General features: G+C 64.6%; 5 protein-coding genes across 5 annotated transcripts; 4 read left to right on the plus strand and 1 right to left on the minus strand.

Annotated features, from left to right (window-relative positions):
* Window positions 1-472: 472 nt before the first annotated feature.
* PFL1_00837 (uncharacterized protein) lies at window positions 473-3,100 on the minus strand (the record flags this gene model as incomplete). The annotated part of the gene is made up of 1 exon (XM_007878338.1): window positions 473-3,100. The coding sequence occupies one exon, from the start codon at window positions 3,098-3,100 to the stop codon at window positions 473-475; it is 2,628 nt and encodes an 875-aa protein (XP_007876529.1).
* Window positions 3,101-6,636: 3,536 nt separating this feature from the next.
* PFL1_00838 (uncharacterized protein) lies at window positions 6,637-7,554 on the plus strand (the record flags this gene model as incomplete). The annotated part of the gene is made up of 1 exon (XM_007878339.1): window positions 6,637-7,554. One exon carries the CDS (start codon window positions 6,637-6,639, stop codon window positions 7,552-7,554), a length of 918 nt encoding a protein of 305 aa, XP_007876530.1.
* A 790-nt stretch (window positions 7,555-8,344) lies between these two features.
* PFL1_00839 (uncharacterized protein) lies at window positions 8,345-8,981 on the plus strand (the record flags this gene model as incomplete). The annotated part of the gene is made up of 2 exons (XM_007878340.1): window positions 8,345-8,860; window positions 8,961-8,981. The coding sequence occupies 2 exons, from the start codon at window positions 8,345-8,347 to the stop codon at window positions 8,979-8,981; spliced, it is 537 nt and encodes a 178-aa protein (XP_007876531.1).
* A 1,122-nt stretch (window positions 8,982-10,103) lies between these two features.
* On the plus strand, window positions 10,104-14,055 carry PFL1_00840 (uncharacterized protein; the record flags this gene model as incomplete). The annotated part of the gene is made up of 6 exons (XM_007878341.1): window positions 10,104-11,155; window positions 11,287-12,016; window positions 12,087-12,218; window positions 12,293-12,664; window positions 12,687-13,310; window positions 13,345-14,055. 6 exons carry the CDS (start codon window positions 10,104-10,106, stop codon window positions 14,053-14,055), a joined length of 3,621 nt encoding a protein of 1,206 aa, XP_007876532.1.
* A 576-nt stretch (window positions 14,056-14,631) lies between these two features.
* On the plus strand, window positions 14,632-15,210 carry PFL1_00841 (uncharacterized protein; the record flags this gene model as incomplete). The annotated part of the gene is made up of 2 exons (XM_007878342.1): window positions 14,632-15,150; window positions 15,181-15,210. 2 exons carry the CDS (start codon window positions 14,632-14,634, stop codon window positions 15,208-15,210), a joined length of 549 nt encoding a protein of 182 aa, XP_007876533.1.
* Between the last annotated feature and the right edge of the window lie 438 nt (window positions 15,211-15,648).

Below are 15,648 nucleotides of genomic sequence, written 5' to 3' on the forward strand. Positions count from 1 at the left end.
TACCCGAGGCAAGCGAGGACACTCACCTGGTCACGCCCTTGCTCGGCCCAACTGGGTTGTCGATCCGTTCGACTCCGACCCCAACTTCAAGTTGCCCTCGAGTGTGCAGCGTTGGATGGTGGCGGAGGACTGGAAAGAGGCCAGCGATTGCAACCGCAAGGCGTGCGCCAACGTCCAGCGCAACCGCAAGCCGTTCAAGAACGTGGGCACGGATACTTGGGGCAGCGGCACGGGCAAGCCGATCAGGAAGTGGGGCGGCGGCGAGTTGAGCCCGGTTCAGGCTGGCGGTGGCGAGGAGCAGGGAAGAAGCGATGGAGGTCGTCAGTAGGTGGATCGACGAAGGGATGGCATCGACACCAGCGCCGATAGCGCGCAACAGCAGCCACGATACCAGCGCCGACGGCGCAACAGCAACAACACGCGATACCAGCCTCTAGCCACAGGGCAGCAGCACTGTACTCACATGGCCGAGTCAATTGATGATCTTGACGAGTGCATGTTCGGATCGAGGTACGGGTGTGATTGCGGCGTGGGCGACCAGGGCGGTGGCGGGGAAGACGGCGGTGCCTGTGACTTCGAGCTGGACTGAGGACGGCCGGGCGAAAGGCTTGCTGGTGCCGAGGTCGAAGCAGTCGAGCTGCGTTGGCGGAGGAAAGAGCCGGCAGACAACGCAGACTGCGGTGATGTCGTCGGCAGGCGTCTCGACAGGCTGTGATGGCCGGGCCCGGTGCCGATAGCTGATGATCTGGGTCACCTGGACGAGGGTGACGTCGGTCGATGTCGAGGGCCACTTGATGAAGCCGAAGGAGTCGCCCGGAGCACTGTGGACGTCGTTGTGCGATGCCCGGAAGTACAGGCCGTTGACGGAGATGCTCGCGTGCGTGTGGACGGCGCGACTGACTTCGACGGCGTCGGGCGCAGCAATGATGCTGGTCTTGACGAAGCGCCGGCGTGGATGGAGGGTCCGTAGGAGCGCGACGAAGCCATCGTAGGCATGGTCGTCCAGCGGCGTTGGCCTCCGTGATGCCGGTGCCGTCTCGAGCTTGAGCACGCTTGAGTCGTGCGTCCTCTGACGGTCGCGGGTACGGCTGGCGAGCGCGATGCCTTCTTGGCGCTGCTCCGCTGGCCCGTTGACTGCCTCCGCCCGCCCGCGGTCGGACCAGGTCTTGAGCAGCGACAGCTCCACCTGACCGTGCTTCTTGTTGGTCGGCACGGTGGTCCGCGAGAGGACCTGTATCGCCTTCTCGATCCCGAAGGCCCAGAAAGCACGCGGTGGTCCGAACCGGCGCAGCTGGGGGCCCAAATGCGACAGGATGTGCGAGTTGTAGTAGATGGGCGATATGACGGCGAGGGCTCGGTGCAGGCGGCGTAGGTGCAGCGTGACGGTGTCGACGTCGGCGTCGGTAAGGACTTGCTGATGCAGATAGTCGACGATCAGGCCAAGTCGCACGACGATCTCGCGGAAGAACCAGCCCTTGTGGACCCAGTGAGCGGCGTGGGTTGTCGTCCTTGTGCGGATGGCTTCCGCCTCGGCCTGCGCAGAGTGCGTCAGCCACGCCCAGTGCTCCGCGTCGGGATCACCCTCCTCGATCCACGCGCCTTTCTCCATGTCATGCCGGATGGTGCGGCGGTGGCGGCGGTAGTCGTCGATGGCGTCGTGCCAGACGCCGTGAAGCAGCGCCGGCAGGAGCCGGGCCAGCGTGGCGTACTGCGCTGCTGTCGGCGAGCCACCTGCAGCGTCGCCGAAGTGGACCGAGAGCTTTGCCAGCGTTGACGGCACGACCGTAGCACGGATCCGAGCTTGGACGGCAACGACTTCACGGCTGGTGAGGAGACCGCGGTCGATGAGGATCTTGTGCCAGACGCGGCGGACGACGCCAAGGTAGACGGCGTGCATGACGTCGACGGGGGCAGAGGTCACGCTGCGCCAGTACGGCAGCTCGTATAGAGCCGAGTACCGAGCGCCGGTGGTGGCAGCAGCGTTGCGATGGTGAGCGTCGCTGCTGCCCTTGACCGCGAGTGCGTCCTGTCGATGCCGGTCCGGATCGCGTGGCGTAGTCTTGGCACTGGTCGCAGCGAGCTCTTGAAACTCGTCCTTGTCGGTGTCGCAGTACGGGCAGGTTGCCTCATTGACCGTGAGCGGGTTGAATCCGCAGACCTTTGTACGCGCTGGAGAGTCTCCGACGAACAGCACCAGCTTGGCGCGGAGGGTGGCGGCGACGGCGGTGGTGTCGGGCGAGGCCGTTGACGGCGGAGGTGCAGGCAAGCCAATCTCGATGCCGTCGAGCAGGCGCTGCAGCTCTGCGACGAGCGGCTCGAGGAACCGGGAGCACATCGACCACGACGGCTCAGATGGACCCGGGATGACGCCGGCGAGGTGCTGGTACTCTGGCTTGAAGCGGAGGGCCGACGGCAGGTTGAGGACCGACAGGACGACGGGTCCGCACGAGTAGGAAGCGGCCGTGTAGTTGAACGGCCGGAACCAGTCCGTCGAGAGCGAGACGAGGAGGTTGATGTCGCCCGGCTTGCCGCTGTTGAGGAAGGCTTGCTCTTGATGCCACATCTCGCCATCGTAGACGTCGGCCAGAGGCGGGGTGGCGTCGGCAAAGAGCGTAGACGGGGTCGGGCGTGCTCGCCAGCTTTCAAGCGCCTCGCGCACCTCGGGTCGTTGGACCAAGCCGCGCAGCCATGCCTCGAGCGGGTGGTAGAGGAACACCGGCCCGTCACGCTGCAGCGGCTCGTCGCAGCGGATGCAGCTTGCAGCAGGTGGCGGCGAGGCGGATGACGTCGGTGATGGCCAAGCCGTTGGTATGGGTGGCGAAAGGCTTGAGCACGCGGGCCGAGGGCACACCAGGTAGCGGACAAGGTGGTCACGGTCGAGGCCGAGGTGCCTGCGCAGCGTGGGGAAGCGGACCGGCCCTTTTGCAGTGCTGCCCGACGCCGGAAGCAGGACGTCGTTGGCAAACCGCAGCATGTCCTCGCATCCGGCGCGAGAGAGGCCGTGCTGCGAGTGCTGGCGGACGACGTGCCATTGGAAGGCCGTCATCCAATCTGGCAGGGCATCGTCAAGCGCAGGCGGCGGGTCCGAGGCGCTGGCCATCACGCCGGGAGCGAGAATGCGGGCAGGGTCGAGCCGGGATAGCGGCGAGCGCTCCGCGTCTTCCTCCGAGTCGGACACCGCCAGCCTAAAGCTCTGCTGCGGTGGCGGCGACGTTGATGGAGAGGGCGACGTTGTGGCGGGCGGAGTTGATGGCGACCGAGGTGGCGAGTAGGGCGGAAGCGAGCCTGCATCCGACCCGACCGGCGACCGAGGTGGTGACAAAGGCCGAAGAGATGTCGCAAGAGAAGGCGACGGGGCAGGCGAAGCATTTGATGGCGGTGACGCGGCCCTCGATTGTGCAGCTGACGATGGCGGTACTGAGGTGGGTTCTGCTGGCGCTGACGACAACCGCAATGGTGACGCTGTGTCGCGCGGCCCATCCTGCACGTAGAGCGGGCTTCCTGCGATCGCTCGTGCCTGTTGTAGTTGCTGCAGTCGACAAAGGAGGAGGTCAGCATGATTCTTAGATTGCAAAGCGCTTGAACGTCCAGGGACCCGCTCTCACCTCTTGCTCAATGCGCTCAAAGTGTTCCTCATTCTCGTGGCGCAGCCGCGTCTTGCGCTGGACATGACGCCCATTGCACTGCCGACAGTAACACGGCTCGGTGCGACGTTTGTAACCTGGCATGTCGACCTGCTGATGGAGAGTCCGGGCGGAAGTGTGGCGAGTCGAGGTTGTCGCTGCCGTCAGTCGCGCGCCGTCCTGAGCATCGCGTCGACGCCGCCTCGTCCCGACTCAATCCCAGGCCGGACACCCATCCGCCGACAGCGCAACGGGCGACACCTTGGATGCCGTTGTTCCCGCGCAACCGCGATACCCAGGACCGAGCGAGACGAGGTCGGGCCAACAACGGCGACGGAAGCGACGCGCTCGACCTACCTTGGCAGCGACGGCGGACGACTCGGCGGCGTTCCGAAGCGTCCCGGTGCGGATGTATTGGGCGGTTCTGTGGTGCAAAGAAACAGAGAGAGGACAAGGTCAGTATCGACCCGCACCGAGGAGAGCGACAGAAAGAGGGGCGACTCACGGGATGGATCACGTCGATCTTGTCATCCGAGACCTTTGCCGAGCCCGCTGATCGCGCTCTTGCTGATGGCCGTCGTGCCGCCAACTGCCGCTGCCTATTGGACCGGGGTGCGCAACCACGCTGCTCAAAACGCGAGGGCCTTCTGAGCATAAAGACCGGTAGAACTCGCGCCTGAGATACCCGGCCCGACAAGACAAGCGACAGCCGGCGACAGCGGCGGCGGGAGCGGAGGCGGCGGCAGCGGGGGTGGCTTCGATCCGATCGAATCGACTGTTGCGGTGGCGGCGAGTCGATGCTGGCGCGAGGCGAGCGCGCGGGACTGGATGCGAGCGGTCGAGGAGCGGCGGTGCCGGGATTCGAGCTGATGTGAACGAGCAGAGAGCAAAGGGGAGGCGGAGGAAGACGTCAGCGGTCTACCATTGAGCAGCGGACGTCATCGTGATGCTTACCTGTGTCTCGCCGAGCGTGGGCGGGTTGCAGGACAGCGCTGCTGCGGGCGACTAGCGCGACGTTGAGGTTGTCGAGGTGAAGGCGATCGCGGCGGGCCTACCTCGGCCAGCGTCGTCGACGAAGAGAGATACCCGCAAGCCAAAGTGGCAGGTGGTAGTTGGAGGGGGAGAGGGAGAGGGAGTCCATTAGGCGAAAGGCGTTGAGGCAGCGAGTCCGTACGAGTTGGTGGCGGTGGTGGCGACGGTGGTGGTGGTGATAGTAGTTGGGAGGAGAGGGCGGGCAGGCAAGCCCACCCCTACCTCGCTGGCAGGCGGCAGGCGAGCGACGATAGAGTGAAAATTTCTGCAAAGGCACGGGCCAGGGCTGCTCAAGACGCGCGGCTGCCAGCAAGGCCGTTCGCTCCTTCCCACCACCACCACCACCACCAGCTCAAACCGCCACGCCTCACCTCGCCGCCCCACCATCGCCGCCACCACCATCGAAGCCGCCGGCTAGGTCAAGCGCCGCGGTGTCAGCAGCGGCCTTGGCGCAGTGATGCCGCCAGGCCGAGCGAGGACGTTTATGGGACGCCTCCAGGCCACGCACCGCCCGCGGGTGATCTTCAAGATCGACTCTGGACGACCTCGCTGCGCTTCAGGACGGCCGGACCCACGCCCACGGTGCCGGAAGGCTGCTCACGGATGGCTCGGTGGAATGGGTTAGAGCAGCATCAAGGTGAGTAGGGCCTGGGCGAGCTCGGCCTCGTGATGCCGACTCGCTGCCCACCCGTCGTGGCTTCTCTTTCCGCCTGATGGCAGCTGCGCCGCCGTCGTCCTACTGGAGCGGTGGCGGGCTGACGGGAGCGGGCACCGGTTGCCCTGCATACCGGCCCACGTGACGGCGAGGGCTCTGGCCTCGTGATGCCAGCGCCTCAGGGCATCGGCGGCGTTGCGGTGCGAGGTGGCGCCCGACGTAAAGAGGGACCGTGGCGTTGCCCTGCAACACCACCGCCGATTCGCCGCCGATGCCCTTTCCTTCTGCTACTGACCTCTCTCCAGCAGGCCTTGACCGCTTCATCGGGCAGACAACAACCATCTGTGAGTGCGGCTGCCTTCACGCCTTGACCATTGCGCCTCGTGCCAGGGCTGATCATTGCTTGCCGTGATCTTTTGCCGGTTATCTTGCATAGACGTCGACAGCATCTCCGCTCGTAGCATCAATCTGCATGCCACCTGATCGAAGGCCTACGATGTGAGTAGCGCCATCGCCGGCATCGTCGGCATGGTCGGCCTCGGCATCGGATCCGAGAGCTCAGTCCCGTCGCCTCGTTGCCGCCATCAGCCCTCCGCCGCTCTCAGGTCCGCCTGCCGCCTCCGCTCCCGTCAATAGGAGCCGTGAATCATCGGAAATCTCCTGGGACTCGCTCTCCAAGGATTCCGATGATTCGAGGCTTCCATTGACGGGGAGCTCTTGCTTCCGCGCTCGTCCGCTCAGGGTGAGTCTTCCGCTCTGCTCCGGCTTCTACGGCTTGCTGTCTGTTGTGCTTGACGCTGACGCTTCCTCCGCCATTCTACCTTGTTCTTTTGCCACTTCTCCGCCCCGCTCCGCATCCCTTCGCCATTGGCCGCCTGCACGCCACCGCCATTGACCGTCCGCCCGCCGCCCATACCGCCCTGGCTTCTGCCTGCCCGGTCAAAAGGTATAAAGGAGGACCTCTCGAGCGTCCCTCCTCCTTCCCTCCCACCACCATCAACATCTCGACCCTCTCCTCTGCCCTTGTGAGTATGCTCTGGATCGTCTGCCTCTTCGACCTCGCTGCGCACATCTCGCTGACCGGCTGTTTGCCTTTCTGCCTCTTCTCCTGCCCCCTTCCACGGACCGCTTTACCTCGCCACCATCTCGCCTCGCCGCCTGGCTTGCCGGATCGCCCTCGCCATCGCGCCATCGTCCTGTTCGGCCGTCATCTCGGATTCCACATCGACCGCCGCCGCCTCCACATCGTGTTGCCCGCAATCACGCAGACAACTCTGTGTAGCAACATCGCCCACACTCTGTAGCCAATCAACCTGCAATTCCACCATGGCGCCTCGCATCCAGACCTTCATCGACCTGTACGAGAACGTCGACGCGGTGCGACGTGCGAAGAGGTACCTGCAAATCAAAGCGACCAAGGGCGACTCGCGCGACAATGTCGAGCTGACGGCCCTCAAGTACCTGATGCTGGTGGATCACGCCGTTGTGCTCGACAAGAAGCGCTCGTGCCGGGAGAGCGACAACCGCCACATGGACTGCAAGAAGCTCACGGTCAACTCCTACCTCCTCTACGAGGTCGTCAACAACGAGACGTTCTGGCTGATCCCCGACGTCATCTTCGAGTGCGAGGAGTGCACGCTCAACCACTACAGCTGCAACGTCTACTTCGACATGAAGGACACCGACAAGACGGTCCTCGTCGACTCGAAGGGCATCCACGGCGACTTCTCCGTCAAGAGGTCCGGCCTGGCAAACGAGAGGAAGCCAGCGTACGGCCACCCCGCGCACAAGGAGCCGATCTTTGGCTGGTCGACCAAGCAGATCAGGGACTACATCCACCGCCTCCGCGTGCGCAAGGAAGCCGAGATCAACGAGCAAATCCACCGCCGCAAACGCGACCAACAGCGGGACCTCAACACCAGCGGTGGCATCGTTGACCTGGTCACGAACAGGCGCGACGCAATCCGCGTGATGTCGGACCACTTCAGCGCCTTCTCGACGGCGACCTCCTCCCTCCTCGACACGCTCTACGCCGAGCGCGGCTCCTCGACGGCCGCTCCTCTCGTCCCCGTCGTCGACAAGAGGCTTTTCGACGGCTACGTCGATGTCAGCATGGCGCACCCGGCGGTCAGCGTCATCCGCACCTGCCCCAACCCCACCAAGGCGGTCCTCCTCCTCACCGACCCGGCCGGCCACGGCAACATCGTCGCCCGATGGGCCGATGACGGCGAACTGCTGTCCTGAGCTGCAATGCATTTGATTGGCCTTTGCTTTGTCTGTGTGAGTCTGTGCTTTGGACTCGATGCGATCCGACTGCGGCTGGAGGCTCCGGTGACGGGTCGAGGCGGCATCGTCGAGGCCACAAGGATCAAGCCTACCGCCCAACAAGCTCGCTGCGGCGGTATCTCGCTCAGACCTCGGTGCTTGGTGCAGGCCGGCCGCCACACTCAAGCTCGACCCGCGTCCAGGTAAGCTCTCCGTCCCGCCTCGCTGCTTGAGTCAATGCTCTTGCTCCTCGCTGCCGCCTCTGCCTCCACCTACGCTGCACACCCCCCTCGACTTGCCAGCCACAGGGTACATAAGGCAGGCCAGGCTGCTCGCTCTCCGCCCCCTCCTCTCCTCACCACCACCATCAACCCCAATTGTTCCGCTCCTGTGAGTCCGTCGCTCTCCTGTTTGCTCTCCGCCGCTGCCGAGTCGATGCTGACCAGCTCTTTCTCGCCTTTGCTTGTCCCCTTGCCTCCTATCTGCTGATCTGCCTCGACGCCGCCTCGACGCCACCGCCTCGACGTCATGGCCTCGACGTCATTGCCTCGACACCACTGCCTCAACACCACTACCTCGACGCCATTACCTCGACACCACCGTTCGCTGCCCCTTCCATGCCTGCCTGGCCATCTCGCCCGTCGCTCGCCGGTCACTCGCATGCACAATCGCCGCCACCGCCTCCAACGCTTTCCGTCCTTGCTTGCTACCGCTGGATTGCGCACCACCTTGTCCGCGTGCGCTCAACAGCTGTACTTGCAACGCCGCAATGTCGAAAGAAATGAAGACGTTTATCAAGTACTTTCTGGCGGTTTACAAGGGCTCTTCCGAGCTCGAGCTTGCCCAGTACCACCGCAAGCTTCTGTGCAGGCATGAGCGCAGCGAGAACGACAACGCAAGGCTGATCGCCATCGAGTGCCTCATGTGGAAGGGCGACACAGTCGTCGTCGACCAGCTCGCGTGCGTGCCGACCGCCGAAGCGGCCAAGACCTGCAAGAGGCCCACCATCGCCGGCTGCCTCGACTACGTTTGGGACAAGGGCAGCGTCGTCTGGACCAAGGCCGTCATCGTCGACTGCATGTGGTGCCACAAGCACCGCAAGCACTGCCACTACATCGTCGTGGACAAGGAACGCTCCCCCTCCACCTGCATGATCGACTCGCACGGCTTCGCAGACCCTGCTTTTGCGTACGAGGTCGACAAGACGGGCCTTTCCGAGGACCCGGAGCCGGACTTCGACGACCCGGCCCACCTCGAGCCGATTTTCGGCTGGTCGCTCCAGGAAGTGAGGGAGTACGTCCGCCGCCTCCGCGAGCGCATGGAGGTGGACATCCATACTCGCATGACCATGTCCTGATCGCCTCGTCACACATGCGGCCGCGTAGGCCTTTGCACCGCTCCATTGATCACTAAATTTGATTGCTCTCTTTCCATTTGCCTGTGTGACTGTGCCTGGATCCTACTGCCGCCACCAGCGAGATGAGCGGCCTGGTGGCAGCGCCACGCCTGGCGGGCTGGCTGAAAATTTGTGGAGGCTGGCGGTGCCACGCTGGCAGCCCTGCGCCCCTAAGGAGCGCCCGCTTGCCCGCCCTTTTTCCTTCCTTCCCACCACCACCACCACCGCCGCCACCGCCCCGTTCTGTCAAGTCCCACGGCCGCCACCTCGATACTGCTGCCGGCTTGCCTCAAGTTCGTCCGCACCTCGCTCCTCGCCTCTTCGTCTTGGGCACTGTCAGCAACAGCAGCATCTCGTGTGAGTCGATTGCTGGTTCCGCTTCTCGACGCCACCCGACTCGACCTGCCGATTGACCCGCCGCCCTCCTTTCCTCGCTCCTCTGCTCTGCCACAGATCCGACCGCCGCCCACATGACGCCAACAACGGCGCCACCATCGGCACCCGGTGCCAGTCGACCGCGTCCACATCGATAGGGTGAGGCCTCGTCGCGGTCGATCCGCTTCTCTTGTTGAATCTGCTGACATTCGACTCTCCCTTTGCGCCTCGTCTTGCCCCTCACAGATCCCATTGCCGACGGCACCGACGGCGGAACGGCGAGGCGACGGCGTGGAACAAGGAAAAGAGGAGTGAAGGGGATCGCACGCCGCCGCAGCAAGACCGCCACCCGCTCGCCGTCGAGGCCCATCGCTGGTCCTCAAGATCGGTCGCTCCCGCTGCCTGCTGTCCGCTCGCCGTTGCCGTGCTCGACACAGAAGGTGAGCCTCCTTGGATCGCTTCCGCTTCCAACTCACCAAGCCAAGCTGCCTTGCTGATCTCGCCACGTTTCACCTTGCCCCACAGCGTCTGAATCAACCCATCCCATCAGTCGGATCCGGCGCGCCGGCGCAACAAGCATGCGCGCGCGTGCATACCCGTCGTCTCCTCGCCTCGACCGCCCGTGTAACGGCGTCCAGAGGCCGTCGTGTCGAGCTTGCGCCCCTCCCCTTCTGCACGGACAAAAGATGGCTACCGTCTTCCTGTCGCGTCGGAGAGGGGTCTCGAGCATGACGATGACGGTCGGACGGCGGCCGTCATGAGGACCGAGAGGTCCAAGGTCAATATGAAGGCACGGCGGCAAAGCCGGAGCCGCCGCGTTGGCGACCGCCGCGGCAAGACGGGCTTCGTCGACACGGGCAAGCAGGAGATGCCGCCGGAGGTGCCGCGCAAGGTCATCAAAGACCACGGCGACATGAGCAATCGCAAGTACCTCCAGGACAAGCGCGTCCACCTCGGCGCGCTCAAGTACGTGCCGCACGCCATGATGAAGGTGCTCGAGAACATCCCGATGCCGTGGGAGCAGGTGCGCGAGGTGTCCGTGCTCTACCACATCACCGGCGCCATCACGTTCGTCAACGAGGTGCCCAAGGTCATCGAGCCCGTCTTCCACGCCCAGTGGGCGACCATGTGGCTGGCGATGCGGCGCGAGAAGCGCGACCGGCGCCACTTTAAGCGGATGCGCTTCCCGCCGTTTGACGACGAGGAGCCCGTCGTCGACTACAGCGACAACCTGCTCGACGTCGAGCCGCTCGAGGCCATCCAGCTCGAGCTCGACGAGGAAGAGGACGGCGCCATCATCGACTGGTTCTACGACCACAAGCCGCTGCTCGACGACGGCACGCGCGTCAACGGGCCGTCGTACAAGTTCTGGAACCTGGACCTGCCGCAGATGGCGGCGCTCCACCGCCTCGGCCGTACGCTGCTGAGCGACTTTGCGTCGGGGGACCGCAACTACTTTTACATGTTCGACCCCAAGTCGTTCTTCACCGCCAAGGCGCTCAACATGGCCATCCCCGGCGGCCCCAAGTTCGAGCCGCTGTACAAGGACACAGACGGCTTCGACGACGACTTTACCGACTTTACCGACTTTCGCAAGGTCATCATCCGCCAGCAGATCCGCACCGAGTACAAGGTGGCCTTCCCGCACCTCTACAACAGCCGGCCGCGCTCGGTGCACATCGGCACCTACCACGAGCCCAAGAACGTCTACATCCGCTCCGACGAGATCGACCAGGCCTTCTACTTTGACCCGGTCATCAACCCGATCTCGGGCCGCTCGCTGGCCAGCTCCAACGCCTTCCGGAGCGAGTACGACGGACGGCACGCCGGTGCTGGCCCACGAGGACGACGTCTTCGGCGAGGGCGTCGAGGGCGACGACGAGCTGCCGGACGAGGTGGCCTTTTCGCTGCCGGACGACGTGGCGCCGTTCCTCGACGAGCGGCCGCTGGAGAACGAAGCTGACGGCCGACGCCATCGCGCTGTGGTGGGCGCCGTCGCCCTACGACCGGCGCAGCGGCCGCACGCGGCGCGCCGTCGACGTGCCGCTGGTGCAGACGTGGTACCTCGAGCACTGCCCGCCCAACCAGCCGGTCAAGATCCGCGTCAGCTACCAGAAGCTGCTCAAGAACTACGTCTACAACTCGCTCCACACGCGCAAGCAGAAGCCGCAGAAGCGCAAGTACCTCCTCAAGCAGCTCAACGCCACCAAGTTCTTCCAGAACACGAGCATCGACTGGCTCGAGGCGGGCCTGCAGGTGTCGCGGCAGTCGTTCAACATGCTCGACCTGCTGATCCACCGCAAGGGCTGCTCGGCGCTCCACCTCGACTTCAACTTCAACCTCAAGCCGACCAAGACGCTGACGACCAAGGAGCGCAAGAAGAGCCGCTTCGGCAACGCCTCCCACCTGGTCCGCGAGATGGCGCGCATCGTCAAGCTCCTCGTCGACAGCCAGGTGACCTACCGCCTCGGCTCGATCGACGCCTTCCAGCTGGCCGACGGCCTCCAGTACCTCTTCAACCACGTCGCCACCCTCAGCGGCATGTACCGCTACAAGTACCGCGTGATGCGCCAGATCCGCGCTTGCAAGGCCCTCAAGCACGTCATCTACTCGCGCTTCAACATGGGGCCCGTCGGCAAGGGACCGGGCGAGAGCGCCGTCGTGGCGCGTGTGGATGTTCTTCCTGCGCGGCATCACGCCGCTCCTCGAGCGCTGGCTGGGCGACCTGCTGGCGAGGCAGCTTGAAGGACGCAAGGGCCGCGCCAAGGGCGTCTCGACCATCACCAAGCAGCGCGTCAAGAGCTCCTTCGACCTCGAGCTGCGCGCCAGCGTGCTGCACGACATCCTCAACGTCATGCCCGCCAGCGTCGAGGTCAACGAGTCGCGCGTCTCCTCCGGCGCCTCTCGACGGCGTGGCGCTGCTACAAGTCCAACACGCCGTGGAAGGTGCCAGGCATGCCGACAAGCGTCGAGAACCTCATCCTGCGCTACGTCAAGCTCAAGGCCGACGGGTGGACGTCGGTGACGCACGACAACCGCGAGCGCATCCGCCGCGGCGCCACGGTCGACAAGACGGTCAGCAGAAAGAACCTCGGCCGCCTCACCCGCCTCTACCTCAAGGCCGAGCAGGAGCGCCAGAACTCGTACCTCAAGGACGGGCCCTACATCACGTCCGAGGCCGCCGTCGCCATCTACACGTCGACCGTCCACTGGCTCGAGAGCCGCCGCTTCCAGCTGATCCCGTTCCCCTCGCTCAACTTTAAGCACGACACCAAGATCCTCGTCCTCGCCCTCGAGAAGCTCAAGGAGTCGTACAGCGTCAAGGGCCGCCTTCAACCAGAGCCAGCGCGAGGAGCTCGCCCTCATCGAGCAGGCGTTCGACAACCCGCACGAGACGCTGGCGCGCATCAAGCGCCTGATGCTCACCCAGCGCGCCGCCAAGGCCGTCGGCATCGAGTTCTTCGACACCTTCGACAAGCTCATCCCGTGCTGCAACATCGAGCCGATGGAGAAGATCACCGACGCCTACCTCGACCAGTACCCCTCCTACGAGGCCGACAAGCGCCAGCTCTTCCCCGCCTGGGTCAAGCCGAGCGACTCGGAACCGGCGCCGTTGCTCGTCTACAAGTGGTGCAACGGCATCAACAACCTCGAGGGCGTCTGGGACACGTCCGAGGGCCAGTGCAACGTGCTCATGGAGACGACCCTCAGCCGCGTCTACGAGAAGATTGACCTGACGCTCCTCAACCGGCTGCTGCGCCTCATCATGGACCACAACCTCGCCGACTACATCACGTCCAAGAACAACGTCTCGATCGTCTTAGAGGACATGGAGCACATCAACACGTACGGCCTGATCCGCGGCCTCCAGTTGAGCGCCTTCGTGTTCCAGTACTACGGCCTCATCCTCGACCTCCTCATCCTCGGCCTGCAGCGCGCCAGCCAGATGGCGGGCCCGCCGGCGGTGCCCAACGGCCTCTTCCGACGCCGCCACCGAGGCCGCCCACCCGATCCGCCTCTACACGCGCTTCGTCGACCGCATCCACATCCTCTACCGCTTCGACGCCGACGAGGCGCGCGACCTCATCCAGCGCTACCTCAGCGCCAACCCGGACCCCAACAACAGCAACCTCATCGGCTACAACAACCGCAGGTGCTGGCCCCGCGACTGCCGCATGCGCCTCGTCAAGCACGACGTCAACCTCGGCCTCGCCGTCTTTTGGACCGTCAAGAACAGCCTGCTGCGCAGCCTCACCACCATCGAGTGGGACGACACGCTGTGCTCGGTCTACAGCAAGGACAACCCCAACCTCCTCTTTTCCATGGCTGGCTTCGAGGTCCGCATGCTGCCCAAGGCGCGCCAGGGCGACGTCGATACCACCCGCAACGCCATCTGGCCCCTCGTCGCCGCCGCATTGGGCAAGCGCACCGCCACGGCCTACCTCCGCGTCTCGGACAAGGGCATCTCAAAGCTTCAACGGTCGCAGCCGCGCGCTCATTGTGTCATTCGGATCAAGCCGGGCGTCGACTCCACCATGCCCCTGCACTGGACCATCCTCGCCTCGCCCAAGGAGGGTGGCGGCCTCGGCATGCTCTCGATGGGCCACGTCCTCATCCCCACGTCCGACCTCCGCCACTCGCGCAAGACGACCACCGGCGTCACCCACTTCCGCTCCAGCCTCAGACTCAGCCGCCGCCTATCCGTCTAGCGCTTGCCTATCCTCAACCACGCCAGCGTCATGTCGAGGGCAGTCCGACGATTCCGCTTGCTACCCTCAATCATCGGAAACGCCGGGGGATCTGCTGGCCAAAGTCTCCGATGATTGCCAGCAACTCGTCTGCTCTCCGCGCTCCTGCTTCCGCACCTCGCCGCCTTGCTGCCTCGCTGCCCCGCCGCCTCGCTGCCTTCCGCACCTCCCCGCCTCGCTGCCTTGCCGCTTTCCGCACCTCCTCGCCTTGCTGCCTCGTGTATACTTAAAGGCAGCCAGATCGCTCGCACCTCCCTCCTCTCTCACCGCCACCACCACCCACCTCCACCACTCGGTCTCTCCCTGTGAGTTTGCCTCCGTCTCGACCCCGTGCCCTCTCTCTGCTGCCGTTGCGCTGTCGCTGACCATCACTGCCCTTGCTTTCCCTCTGCTCACCATCCTCTGCTCCATCGTCACCGTCAACCCGTCTGGCCTCGCTCGTCACCGCCGCCACACCGCCCGTCGCCACGCCGCCCGCCGCCACACCACCCGTCGACCTCGTACACCCGCGCTCAACAGCTGTACCTACTCGTCACAATGTCCAAAATGAAGGTCTTCATCAGCTACTTTTGCATCGTATACAAGGAGCTGACGGAGGTCGACCTCGCTCTCAAGCACCAGGAGATCCTCTTCAAGAGCGACCTCGAGGACGAGCACGAACGCGCCAGGCTGCTTGCCATCGAATGGGTCATGTGGTGGCGCGACTCGGTCTTCGACCCCAATGGATGCATGGCGTCTTCGCTCGTTGGCTACGGCTGCAGGAGGCCCACCGTCGCCGGCTGCCTCAAGTACGCCTGGGTCGACGGACGAGTGCTCTGGCTCAAGGTGACCATGGTCGACTGCCTGTTCTGCCTCAAGCACCTCGAACTTTGCCACACCATCGTGTCCGACGACGAGCGCCCCGACGAATGCTGCGTCGTCGACAGCACTGGCGTCTCGGACCCGACCTTCGACGTCAAGAAGACGGGCCTGTCCACGGATCCGGAGCCGGCGTTCGACGACCCCGCCCACTACCAGCCCATCTTTGGCTGGTCGCTCCTCGAGGTGAAGCAGTATGTCCGCCGTCTCCGCAGGCGCAAGGAGCAGGCCATCCTTGCTCACGGCCCCGACCTCTGATCGCCACAGTCGGACGATACGACGCAACGCCAATGTGCTCGTGATTGAATTCACAACTCGGTCCTCCCTCTTCTCGGTATGTGTGTGTGCCTGTGCTTCGATGCATCGCGGCGAGTGACCGCCACCGGCGCGGCAAGCCGTCGAGCGAGGTGGCGAGCGTGGCCAGCCCGGCCAGGCGGGCAAGCGGATGCGCGCAAAAAATAAATGTGGAGGCCACGCTGGCCTGCGTGCGTGGGCACGCAGGCTCGCTGGTTAGTGGGCGTGCCTACGCACGCAGGCCTCCTGACCGCCACCTGCCCTGGTATGGTAGGGTATAAAGTCTTGCCCCCTCCGCTTTCGCTCCTTCCCTCCCGACCCCATCCATCGACCCTTTGCCTGCCACCGCCACCCGGCCGACGTCAACGCCACCAATCGGCACCCAGTCGCCTCGTCCCGCCC

Source organism: Pseudozyma flocculosa (genome assembly GCF_000417875.1).
Source record: "Pseudozyma flocculosa PF-1 unplaced genomic scaffold scaffold00002, whole genome shotgun sequence".
In the NCBI taxonomy this organism is placed as follows: domain Eukaryota; kingdom Fungi; phylum Basidiomycota; class Ustilaginomycetes; order Ustilaginales; family Ustilaginaceae; genus Pseudozyma; species Pseudozyma flocculosa.